This window comes from Centruroides vittatus, unplaced genomic scaffold (assembly GCF_030686945.1).
Source record: "Centruroides vittatus isolate TY-2023 unplaced genomic scaffold, ASM3068694v2 contig_794, whole genome shotgun sequence".
Taxonomy (NCBI): Eukaryota; Metazoa; Arthropoda; class Arachnida; order Scorpiones; family Buthidae; genus Centruroides; species Centruroides vittatus.
In genome coordinates, this window is record NW_027122512.1 from 457,058 (window position 1) to 470,607 (window position 13,550).

Sequence of the window (13,550 nt, forward strand, 5' to 3'; positions counted from 1 at the left end):
TATGAGACTGACGCGCTGCCTACTGCGCTACCGAGGCACTTGTTAAGTGTTCTTTTAATGACGTATAAATACGTATCCGATAACAGAAGGTAAAGCTAGTCGAATAAATTTCTTCAAATAATCGAAATTAATAATAATAAAATATAAAAGAGAAGTATTTATGTAAAATTTAAAGGGAAATTTATTAAAAATATTGTTTATTTTTTTTCTGGCAATTCGGCACCGCGATCGCAACTTGTTTAGACGTCGTCATGGGAACTGTTTGGTAAGTTTTATTTATAAATAGGCCTAATCTTAATTAAATACAAAATGAACAATCCATAACTGAAAAACGAATAAATAGTTATCGAAGTAAACACAAAACACGTTAATTTACTGCTTATTTACTTGAAAACATTTCATATCAGCTGTAATTTGATACTTGGACAATATTAAGGCATTTTTATGGAAAATTTGCTGGGTTTTGTGTAAAAATGGCAATTTGTGAAGTATCTGGTTGATAAAATACATGAAAATTGAGAAAAATAATGTTAAGTTGAAGTAATTATGTGCTAAATGAGTGCACAATGTTGTTTATGATTCACTTCCTGCATTCAGTCTGCACACAATAACTTCCTTTCAGGCTAAGTTTAGTTGTGCTGATGATGGCATCTGCCTTTTTTCTCTTCTTTTTTTCCCTTCGACTCCGTGCGTTACGTAACCTCTGCTTTTGCGGTTGTTCTTTTCGGATAGACCGGGAGCATCGTTACGCAAAAAATGTGTATAAATTTATTGTGTGGTGTCGAAGAGGTAAAAGTTTTGTTATTTTTGAGTTTATGCACTTACATTTAATTTTCGATAATTGTTTAGTTTATAGGAGACGTGCGTTCGGGCAGTACGATGTTTTGTCTTAGTATCCGTGACGTTAATTGAATTACGTGAGGTGTCGAGTGTAGAGTGGCCTTAACGTAACTTTACCGCAACTGGATGAGCAAACTGACGGCGTAGTGCATTTTGTCCGAAACGGTTTCCTTGTCCGACCGTGTTAAGGCCGTCTTGCCGGCGATGCGCCAGTTGTGAGATGTTATCCAAATTTCTGATACGTTGTGAGCCGTAAGGTTGTTTACAATGTTATTTAATACTAGTAAAAAATCTGCAGGATAAAGCAAAATCTTATTCTGTGGGTCGTAAACTTCGTACGTGGATCGCTCGTTGGTTAACCTGATGATAAATTGTTGCAAAAAGTTATACAGAATGATAGGGATATATTTTTTTTATGATGATATTTTAATTCATATAATGTATATTATAACGTACACGAATGTAAGAGGGCGGTTTTTTTAAGCTCTGATGGTCCATAAAACAAAGACAAATGTAAAGAACAAAATGAATTCTTACTACCAAAAGTTAGGTACAAACATGGTTACTTTTCAACATAATCACTGTGAAGATTGAGGAATTTGTCATATCTGTGATGAGCTTTTTCGTCCCCTTGTAGAATGTTGCCACCAGTGAATTGAGATGGCCTTAATGGCATTGTTTTGAAGATTGTCATTACTCTCAAGCTTCTGTCCTGCTAGCCATATTTTCAGTTTAGGAAAGATGTGGAAGTCTTCACACATTAAAAAGTTGCAAGCTGGGTATAAGTCTGAATGGTGGAAGTCTTCACCACCTTTAAACACCCTGTATGACTTCCACCTCTTTCCCGAACAGAAAAATGGCTAGGAGGGCAGAGGTTCGAGACTAATGACAATCTTCAAAAAACGTCAGGGCCCATCTCGAGTCATTGACGGGAGCGTTCTATGATGAGGGGACGGAAAAGCTCGTCCACAGATATGACAAATGCCTCAATCTTCCAGGTGATTATGTCAAAAAGTAACCACGTTTGTACCTAACTTTTGGTAATAAATTCATTTTGTTATTTACACTTGTCTTTTTTTTATGGACTGTCGGAGCTTGAAAAGAACACCCTACGTATATTATATTATGAAATTAAAATCGAAATTATGAAATTATTAAATTAAAATTAAGAAAATGAAGATAGAAGTTATTAAAAATCAAAGTATGTATGCATTTTTTGGGACACACGCTATTAAAGTAATCTAGAATGTGAATCTATTAAGAGTATAAATATATACAGAGTACTTAGTAAAGTCCTTGTACACTGACAGTTTTGAATAATACACAATGTAAGACACAGTAATACTGCAGCACAAAGACGTAGGAAAATGAGACATTTGTGTACCATAAAAAAACACGTGAAAAATCACACTAGAAATACATGTTTTACTGTCTGTGCCCAACGTGCAAGTTAGCATTTCACGCTTTCTATTTGCACGTGCGAGGTGTCCTTTCTTAATAATTTGGTCGAACTCTATGACTTTGTAATCGATATATTTCCATCTCGTGCATCATTTCGGGTTGGGAGCACTAGCTTCTGACTTTTATCGCTAGGGGTGCCTCGATCGGTCTCATCTCTTAGTGCAGTCACTTTACCGTAACTATACATCGTGTTTGTAGCTGTAACTATCTGCATTCATCAGTTTGTGAGTTTGTAAGGACTACTATGAACCGTGTGCATTTATACTAATCTTTGTGTAGAATGTTTAGAGAAGTAATGTACTAGGCATTGACAAATTAGAAAGGAATAAATTCAAAAACAAACAAATTAAAATATATTTTAATAAGATGTATGTTTACAGGGCCATTTTAAATACTTTTGAGGCCCTACTTGGTTTCTTTAAGCCATTACACAGCTAGAGATGTAGAATAAAATGAGTGAGATTAGGTCCTATAAGGCGAGACCTCTAGCCCCGGCTGGATGAGCGCCATGTGTTAACGTATGGCCCATCCTTATAAACAGGATGGGCCATAGCTATGTGCATTATTTTATTTTAAAGGAATCGTGTTGAAATTCTTATGCATTAAATTACATGATGTTACAAAATCTGTGTCTGTTGAAGGATTTTGAGTCTGTCTGTATTTTAGTAAAGATGCCCACAACATCAATGGACACGGGTATGTGGCATTTTTATTTCTTGAAAGACTTTCAATATTTTGGTATCACAGGATGCCAGAAATGTTGAAAGTCACCATATAAGCTCTGCGATAGAAAGTAGCTTTATGACAAATGCAATCCTTTACAAAATCCCAGAGGGGTAATGTCAGATTATCTCGGAAACAGTGGGATTTAACAATCTCACCCTAATTGGTGTCTGGGGAAGAGGTTATTCAGGGTTGCACAAACTTCTCAAGCCCAACATGGTGGTTGTAAATTTTACACATGCCCTTCGGTATAAAGTTACTTCAGACTGTTGTGTTGTGTTGTGTTGTAACACAATGATTAGTATTTATGTATTGAAACATACGTAAACAAAGAAAAGGTCCAGGCAGCTACAGATCTTTCAGCTCACGTTATAATTGTATGGAACCTCCATCATACATACAGTTTATCAGTAGGTGGAATGTCAGTAAGTGATACAAACCCAAATTTGAAATTTAAAAAATTATTCTTATTGACAGAGATATTCAAAAAATTGAATTAATCGAATCGAGGTTTACGATTCCGACTCAAAAAGCAATTAGAAATTGCTAGTCGAGAAATAAATAGGTTTAGCATGGATGATTTTGTTCAGTTAAAACTATTTAAATATATTTTATTGGATTAAAACATTTGATAATTTAGTAATAGTAACAACTGCTAAAAAAATAGTAACTTATGCGTGGGTAACCCAAATTTTCCAATGTCAAGAGACAGCTGGCAGCAAGTACTCTTCGTCGGCGTTATTCAAGATGCGTTTACTCGGAACCGGTATCAATATCGTAATTTTTAGTACGTAGTATTACAAAAAGCAACTATTCATTTTATTTAGTTCCTCTGCTTATTGATTTGCACTATTAAATTGATAAATAAACAAGCTAAACTTTGCATTATAAGATACTTTGGCAACTGCAAGAAAAGAACATTCGTATAAAGTGGTAAATATGTATGTTTTCTATCTAAGTCTATATACATATTAAAGTTTAACCAGTATTAATCACAGTAATTAGATTTACACCGTCGATCTCCTAAGTTTTTGTTGTCGATTATTGACCCCGGATATGTCAATTAATGAATATACTTCTTGTGCAAGAGGTTATTAATTACAGATAATAAATAATTTTTAGAAACATTTCTTTATATTTAACACATTGTGTATTAATCTGCAGCAATTTGTTTGGGTTTGTGTTTGTGTTTGAAGAACTCAATATAAGCATAGTTTTAGTAATGTGCACTTACAAATAATGATAAATAGTTTAATCGATCGAAATGGATAAATATGCAAACGTTTTACTCGTTCGGATGCAATTAAGCATTGCGTGTCACTCTATACGCTTCGCGTCAGACGGAAACCGTTACGACATATGTCGAATTGAGTAATGCGAATTAATGGTCGAGTAGTGTTTCTATTAAAAAAAAAACATATCATTTAATTGAAGTAACAGAGCAAATTTATTCTTAGTATCGAGATAACTAAGTATAACGTCAATTTTAAACATTGTTTGCGATTTTTTTTTAGTAATCTTAAGTTTTTCTGAAGGCGAAATTTGATATGCTTCGGTAAAATTTGTGTTAGGAATCCGTATCGATGTCGGTGTTTTTATTTAACGAAGATTTCTGGTCACAGAAGCAGAAGTGTCCATGTTTTCTTTAAGTTAATTTAACTGAAAAATAAATTCCATTTAAATAATCCTATTAAACATCTCATTAAATTTAATTTTCTGTTTAGGATTGATGGACAATTTTTTTAAATAAGAAGCATTTGTTAAACAGGTTTATTTATACATTTATGAAGTGGCGTTTTTGCCATCATTTTTATATTCGAATTTCAGTTATTGGATTACAAGAATGTGATGTCACCTGTTTAATCTTGATGTGTGGATGAAAGTAATTGATAAACAATTTGAAATTCTTATAAATTACTATAGTTTTTCTATAGAATTGTGTTCTAAATCATCAAAAATAGAAAAGATAACTCTCAATTGATAAATTAAAGAGGCTTTTTTTTTTAGAAAATTGACCCAAATGAGCAGTCATATTAACTCTAATACGGCCAAATTAGTTTGATCAACAGAGCATTACAACGACCTGAATTTTAAAGAAGAGGATACATCATTTGATGAAACTATTTCATATTTGACAATTTGATATAATTTAATTTAAATCACAGGTTCCACGTTGTTGGAGTTGTATCGATTGACAAAGGCAGTTAAAACATCAACTTGTTGCTCTGGAGGATCTAGGATCGAATTTTGACGAGCAGCCTCGACTATTTTTTGGGGGGTTCGTCCCGGATAAGTCGGACTCTGTCCCCGATTACCGAGCCAACTCATTGCAGACTTGGCCACGATGGGCATGGAGGAAATAAAAGCTCTTACTGCTCGTGGGGCAGAAAGAGTAAAAAATTCTGAAAAAGGAACCCTTTTGTATCTGTGAATTATTAAATGCATAGTTGGATAATTTTGTCTTGCTAATGACATTGTTATTATCATGTGACGTGTGTAGGCCTTATCCTTCCATAATTCTTATTGTTTGAGGTACTTCAGTTTAGTGCCGTGCTCGATTTACTGCCAGTTTCGGAACCACTAAACTGACGTGTTGACTTTAAATTTGAATTTTGGATTATATCGTCTTAATTGAATGATACACTCAACAATATATTTATATGATGATGATGACAATTATTATTATTATTATTAAAATATTATTAATTAATTTTTTTTTTGTTTCAGATATTTCTCTTACTTAGAAACAATTTGTTATTTAGAAATGTCTTTACCTGCTCGTAGTTTCTACGATGGAAGTAAATTCTTTAGCCGAAAGAATTCTGTCAGACATTAACGTAGCTTTTAAGAAAGTTCCTGCAATGTAAGTAATCTATTCTTATGAATTTGTTACGGTAGATCCATTTTTATGACTCGACTGCTTCCTGGAAAACAAGTCATTAAGTGAGCTGTCACTTATTAATTTCTAAGTTCTTGTAGATTTAATATCACAAATTGAATGCCTGACACAAGAAATTAATGATGCTTTGTTTTCATGTGTAAAAAAAGTAATGTGCAAACAAAAATCAGAAATAATTTTCATCTCCATACCGTAGAAAGGGTCCAGAAACACTCAAATAAAAACATTTTAACTTTTGTTGTTGTTAGTGGAGATAGGAAGTCAATAACTGATAGAAAACAAGGATGGCAATGATGTAAGACACAACAAAATCAAGTGCTTACAATAAAATGTGAACATGCTGCTATATTGGAAAGATTTTTTGATAACTATGGATATTACACGAAAGGTTAAGAATCATAATACATTAGAATGAATTGCATATATAAACAACAAAGACTCTTCGATTTGCGATTACTCGTACCTACAATAAAAAACTATTTTTGAGTGGAAAACGATTGATAATGTATTAAATTTATTATTGTAATAGACAGCGAACACACCGTATATAACACTAGTACAACACCACTCTCATAAAGCAGCAATAAGTACTTTTGAATAGATCTTCCCTATAAATAGTAAATAGAGAATCCTCTCTGTAGTGTCTATGAATTATTAAATGTATAATTTTATATTGAAAATGGCATTTGTGTGTAGACTTCAGCCCTCTATATAATTCTTATTGCTTGAAGTATTTCAGTTTAGTGCCATGCTTGATTTAATGCCTATTTTGGAGGCAAAATGATGTTAAATTGAAGATCGACCATACTTAATTTTGAGCCAGGTGTTATGTTAAAATTTATGTTATCGGTAAATAACATAAATGATTTTTTTAAATGTGTTAAAATGTCCAAAACCAGTTTATTTTATTAGTTTGCAAAGTTAAGAAGTCAATGAAGATTAGTTAAATTTTAGATTATATGTAATAAATTATTTATAAACGTTAACATTATTCGAGTGTTTATTAATTTTTAAATATTTTTTTATTTCAGTGACGAATTTGACATTCTTCCCATCAGTGATGTAGTACAAAACAAATGTCCGGTCATTCACATAAACCAAAAAGTAGCATTGGAAGGATGGTGCGTCAAACATGTATATCTCTATGCATATTCTCAAATGATGCAATGGAAACATAGTCAACAGAAATTAGGTAATTTAAATATCATTTATGTACATAAAACTAATAACAATTAATATAACTTTCTTGTTAAGTAAGATTTTTAAGACAATGATACAAGATTGGCACTTAAAACTCAAGCGAAGGCCAGTGTATTTTCACTTTCTTATAATATACATATTTTGAGAAATGAATGAAAATGCCTTTAATTAATTGAACAGGTCGAGTTTTACGTAAAATCTAAAACAGACAGTCTCTAAACATAAAAATAAAATTATATTTACACATTTACTAGAAATAATATTAAAAACCTATTTAGGTTGCATCAAAATTTGAGGTTTCTTACTACACACAAAATATTGTTGAAAGTTTCATTTTTGGATAAAGTTTTGGCTATGGAGTCTTGTGTCCAGTGTAACTCTCTGGCACTACTAACTGCTAACAATGGACACTTTCTTGTCCTTGTTCTACAACAGGTAAATGATAAAGCTTTGCCGGAAAATCTGTCAAATTACACTTTTATGAGACTGTTTCAGATGAATATTGTCTGAAGACATTTCTTGTATGTAATATTTTTTAAAATTAAAATATGAGATAATAGCAAACTAGTTATTATGGCTATATTAATAAAGTCATATTGTTTTGATTTTAATTTATACAAAATGTTTATGATTAAAAGACCATATTTGGTGTTAATAATTTTTGAGCAGTTATTTCTATCAATTTTAATGCAACATATTGTAAGATTTTAAGTGTAAATTTAAAAAGACAGTTTTGATCAAATGAAATCCTGCATGCAGCAAATACAAGTTTTATGTTTTCCTCTTTCCATTCGACTTGTTTCTCGGTGAAATCAGAGAACGCCGGTTAAGAAACAGTAGATTGATGCCATGAAAGTTTTAAATGTGTTTCTGCTATCAGCATTTTGTACAGATTGTTGTTATTAAATTTACATGACGAACTCTACTTTGTTTCATTTATTATCAAATGTCCAAATACTGTCTGCGGCCAGTCAGGCATGAATCTACAACCAAACAACAGTATTTGGTTGCAAGTTTTCACCTGACCAATGAGCCGGTTGCATGGAGTTTACCGACTGTGTGACAGTCACTTAGGTAAAGGCATTGTCCAATTTATTATAGCTAAGATATTGCGATCAGGAGTGCAAAGTAGTCCTTCCATACTTAACTATGAAATAAACCTAGATAAACAAAATAAAATTACAATAAATAAAACAAAAGTTGGATTCTTCCTCGCAATTTTATGTTTAAAAGTTCGTAAAATTTACATCCATTGTACCATAATTTTCGGTAATATATTGCTCACTATAGAATGATTTTCATACAAATAAATCTGTTTTCCCGATAATGCTGGAATACAAAGTATTTTAATTCCTTTTAGACATTTATAACACTTGTTCTTAAATGAATAATAATAGAAATAAAAGCATATAATTGCATATAAAATTTTAATGCAGTTTAAACAATAAATTTGAGTACTTTACAATCATTTATCATGTGTAGATTATTCTTAAAGTAGTGACATTTAACTTAAAATATTATAATCCTCTTCTTTGATGCATAAAAAAAATTACTCAAGCAAAGTTATTATTTTAAATAATTTGAAAGCTGATTTATTGACACAGAGTGAATTTATATGCCCAAAACTTTTGATTATTTTTTGCATAAAGAATGATTTTTTATTAAAATCGATAACTTATTTAACAACAGAAAGTAATTGTTCGATATCTCGTATAAAATGAAAACAAATATCAAACTGAAATAAATTTAGAAACATTTTAGACAATAGGAAATAAAGCTATCAATGTAAATAATAATAGTTGTAATTAATCAAATATTATCTTAGATAAAGTGTAGTTCTTCTTATTACAACATAAAGTAATTATCTATAATGCATTGTGTTGAAAGATGATTATGAAATAATCACAATACACTTCGGTAAGGGGTTTGTTTTATCAATAAACGAATTATACTCGAAAATGTAACATTTAACCACCCGTTCGTTTAAAGAAAGATACCCGAGATCCTGCCGAATTAATTTTTGTCGGCCATTTGCTATTAATTTAACAAATATTCAAACTATCAATAAGAAGTTACTTTACTTTTTAATAAATTATGAAATTTTGCTTGAATTTAAGCAAAATTAAAGCAATGTATGGCCCACCCTATAAAAAGACTGTCCATTCTAATCATCTTTAATTAAATAAATGAATTTTTTTTTCAAAATTAATGATTAAATTGGAATTTACTAAAGGAGATAATCTTCAATACTTTTATTTTATCGTGTAACTAATCTTTAATTGATTTCGACATTTTATCTATACAACTACATTATCTTTCATGTTACTTGTACCTATTATCAGTACATCCATGTTTCTTTTCATGTAAATAATAAAGAAAAATTCAAATTAAAATACCAGAAACTGTCATATTAACTAAGTGATGGCAACTTTGCTTTACCTATTATTTTATATAATTAAATTTCTAGATGCGGTCAGATGATTTATAATTTAAATTAGGCTGCAACCAATTAAAACCAATTTAACTTGACAAATGTGCAAAAATGGCCTCTAAACATACATAGGTATACAGTTAACTAAACCAATTACAATTAAGACTTTTAGCCAGGAAATTAAGGCTAAATTGTTAAATGGTATTAATGGATTTAAAAATGAATTTTGGTATATTATTTATGGAAAATATTTAAGGAAATTTAAATGATAAAAATAATAATATACAGTATTACTCAACACGGCATCTAGTCTAGATAAATTATCCGAAAGTACTTGCACAATATTGTGAAGCAAGGCCAGATTAAATTATTTATCTGAAAATATACAAATCTAAATGTTGAATTAATTGCATGTAGATTTATTTTAACATAACAATTTTGCCACGCCCAATAGCAGTTAAGATTAATTTAAAAATTAATGACGATGAAATATATCCGTTAACGGTAACCGATTAGCATAATGACTATTTTCAGATACAGCAGTTATATTGAGTTGGACGCGAGCTATACTTTTAATCAATCCCGACGTACAGACGGCGTGGAATATTCGGTTAGTACTTTAATGTAATTGATAAAAATTGTCCAAATTTTTATACTTTAAATTTTACATTGTTGTTTTGTTTTCTTTTTGAATCAGGAAAGACCTTGTATTTAGTGGAGTTCAGAATATAGAAGAAGAATTAAAGTTTTCTGAATTGGTACTGAGCCGAAAACCAAAGTGTCTGGACGTGTTTTCTCATAGGTAACAGTTGTTTGGTGACAAATAAATTAATACCGAATGATAAATATTTAAGCTCCTATTTATTAAAGCAACGAGATTTTACTTGCCACGTTTGGTTTGCGATGTTGCCTCGGCCCGAGCGGCAGCAGTTTGACAAACCTCGCGTAAAGTAACGTCATTCCTTTCTTTAAAGATTTTTGTGTTGTGACATAGGCAGTGTCTATGCTCGACAACCGATCATTAGTAAAGCAAAGATTTAATCGATCATCTAGGAGAGGACTTGCACTCCCCCACATACACTATATACCTTATACAATACAGTTTTGACTGATTTGCATAGAGAGAGAGTTAGAAATGATTATTATTAGAAGCAATGTTCAGGTTCCAGTATGTCGTTGTCAGTCTTTCTTCCATTCTTATAATTATCTTACAGTAAAAGTTAAAATTGGGACCTCATAATATAGGTGCTCCTCATTTTTCGACCTATCTGCTTAACGACCACTCACACTTACGACCAATCGAGTTTCGGCCTGCAATTCGGGGAATCCCCTTTCTCGGCTTGAATGTCGGTCAGTGGAGAACGGTGACATGTGCACTAAGCGTACTATAATAGTCTTATAATACTATAATAGGCTAATAGTGTACTATAACACATGAGGAGTACCTGTAATTATGAAATAGGAATAATTAGGAAGTTATAGTAAAGTGAAGGAATTTTCATTGGATAATTTCTTTATATTTTAAAATTTAATCAACACTTTGTTTACTTGGTTTAAAAGTTTTTAATAGAAATTTAAGGAAAAAAAATGCATAAAAATATTTTGTAAAAAGTTTTTATGTTATATAACAGTGGCATACATGCTTAAGTAAACCCATCTAAGATCATCTTACAAGTGGAGATATCCAAACCATCTATCAACCAACTCTATGCTATATGTAGTTCTAGGGCATCGTGGGAGTTAATGAGTTTAATATGTTTAGAGAAAATGAGAATATATAATTAGGTTATAATAACCTAAGCTGAGAGAGCAGTTGTGTTTCTTTAGTTAAAATGGCAGTATTTTTTGAATACTGCCTTTTACGCATACAAAGTATGCCAAAGCTCGAAGAGATAGTGAGGCAGATGTTGGCAGAGCCCTTTTTGTTCTTTCATCCTTTTATGGTAGATAAGAACTTACATGTGTAACTGATATAGTAAAAAATATCTATGTACTCGACCAATTTAATCATATTCCCTACTCTTCCTCGTCGGAAGATCAGACTTCCGATAGAGGAGACATTTGCACGCACAGTCAATTTAGAGTATATCCTGTGTAAGTATTTAACTTCTGTAGATTCAAAACTGATTATTCTGTTTTACACCCTCTACCAAAGATATTTTTACAGCATATGATTATTATGATAGTCTATTCCCATCAATCAAACTAGAGGCTGTTTTGTTCTTTATTAGGAATTTAATCATTTATATACTAAACATCCTGAAGCCTGATACATAGATATTAAACCAAATGAAAAATATGCATGTATTTCATGGCATCCATGTGTGCTGAAGCATGTAATGGCATCCACGTTCATGTAAATCAATGGTTGGAAACCATTGATTTACACGATACATGTGCGCGTGCGTGTGTGTGTGCATGCATTTTATGCATGTTAATCGAAAGTAATTAAAATAGTATGATGATAATTTTCAAATCATTATTAATTTTAGGAAATTACTGCTCCAAAGGCTAAGAGAAAAGCAATTTTTATCAATTAAAACGATTAAATACGAATTCGAAGTCTGTTCGAGAGCTGCCGAACGTTATCCTAATAATTATTATGCATGGAGTCATAGAATTTGGGTTATTCAAGAATTAATAGTAGATAAAAAAAATGTAAATATACAATTACTTTTAGTAATTTGATTTTTCTTTTCTTTCTAAGGAAAGATTTAAATTTTAAAGTTTCGTAATTTCAGATAGCTGTCGAAGAATTAAAAAACACGGAATCGTGGGTATGTAATCACATTTCCGACCACAGCGGATTTCATTATCGACAGTTCCTCATAACCACTTGTTTAAAAGAAACTGGCAATCACCAGAGCTCTTCTCTATCCAAATCTCAAGAATCTACTAGTGAAAACGTACAGGATAAAGGAAGCGACAAACATGGTTTGGTCGTCACAAACGAGACGTGGCTGCTGTTACAACAGGAACTGGTTCTAAATTCTGACCTGATAATTTCGTATCCCGGACACGAGGCGTTGTGGTGCCACCGTCGTTTTGTCATCCACGCCCTGTGCCGCCGCTCTCATTCCGTGCCGAATTCCGTAACGCCCAAGTGCGTCGTCTGCGTGGACGGCGGCAGGGTGAAAAAAACTAAACTGGAATTTCAGACGGAATTTAAATTCTACGTGGAAGAGGAGGATAGTTTCGTTAAGAAATGCTTACTGTCGATAAATCAAAAGGATTGGCAGCACCACTTGGCGACGAGGCATCTAGAATGGCTGCGTAAAGTCCTGTCATCGTCGTTTCCTCTCTCTTAATGCTTACGTTTTAACAGGACAAGACAAACATTGCTCATTAAGACTTCTTTTTACTCAGGTGATAATTAATTGAGAACATTTTACACAAATTAAATTTGAAGTTAAGACCCTATGTGATATTTTCTAGTGTTATAAAGTTACAATAAGTGATTCAAAAAAGCCATTTTTTAAATAAAACATGTATTAAAATTAATAATAATAATAATTATTTTTAAAACAGTATAAATATAAACTGTTTTATATATATATATATAACATTTTTTTCTCTCGTAGACTAAAAAACCAAGATTAGTAAATTAAAAATTAATGAGAATTTAATTGAAAGTATTGTATTTTTCGCTGTTAAAAGAACCAGCGAAAAAATACAATAAAAGATATTATAGAATCAAGAAACTTAATTCGACTTTACAAAATAGCAATAATAATTAGTTAAGGATTCGAGTTGTCCGTAGGTAAGTTACTTACTTTTCTTCATTTTTTTGCCTTTTATCTACCATTTTTTAATTACTTCACAAGCATTTAACTGTAAATTCAGTATGTTTGTATTTCGTAAAATAATTTCTGGGTGTTTCTTACATTTCAAACAATACTTATGACAAGTTGTTATAAGACATCCGTTTCCGTTGGTGGCTGCTTATATACATATATGTGCTTTTTATAAAAGCTGATTTTAATAGAAAAGTATTAT

The 13,550-nt window shown here is 31.5% G+C and overlaps 1 protein-coding gene across 2 annotated transcripts; it reads left to right on the forward strand.

The window, feature by feature from the left end:
- The first annotated feature begins 203 nt into the window (after positions 1-203).
- On the forward strand, positions 204-13,052 carry temp (protein prenyltransferase alpha subunit repeat-containing protein tempura). 2 transcript variants are annotated; one of them, XM_067278174.1, is made up of 7 exons: positions 204-265; positions 5,752-5,887; positions 6,955-7,115; positions 10,089-10,164; positions 10,252-10,356; positions 12,047-12,212; positions 12,296-13,052. In XM_067278174.1, exons 2-7 carry the CDS (start codon positions 5,817-5,819, stop codon positions 12,860-12,862), a joined length of 1,146 nt encoding a protein of 381 aa, XP_067134275.1. In that variant the 5' UTR covers positions 204-265; positions 5,752-5,816; the 3' UTR covers positions 12,863-13,052. The 2 variants fall into 2 exon arrangements, with proteins under 2 accessions (XP_067134275.1, XP_067134276.1); XM_067278175.1 differs by lacking the exon at positions 204-265 and adding an exon at positions 3,848-3,957.
- Positions 13,053-13,550: the final 498 nt, after the last annotated feature.

Coding starts and splice junctions, on each gene's coding strand:
- temp (XM_067278174.1), top strand. CDS start 5,817: ATGGAAGTAAATTCTTTAGCCGAAAGAATTCTGTCAGACATTAACGTA. Junction 5,888..6,954: donor TTTAAGAAAGTTCCTGCAAT/GTAAGTAATCTA, acceptor TTTTTATTTCAG/TGACGAATTTGACATTCTTC. Junction 12,213..12,295: donor TAATAGTAGATAAAAAAAAT/GTAAATATACAA, acceptor TCGTAATTTCAG/ATAGCTGTCGAAGAATTAAA.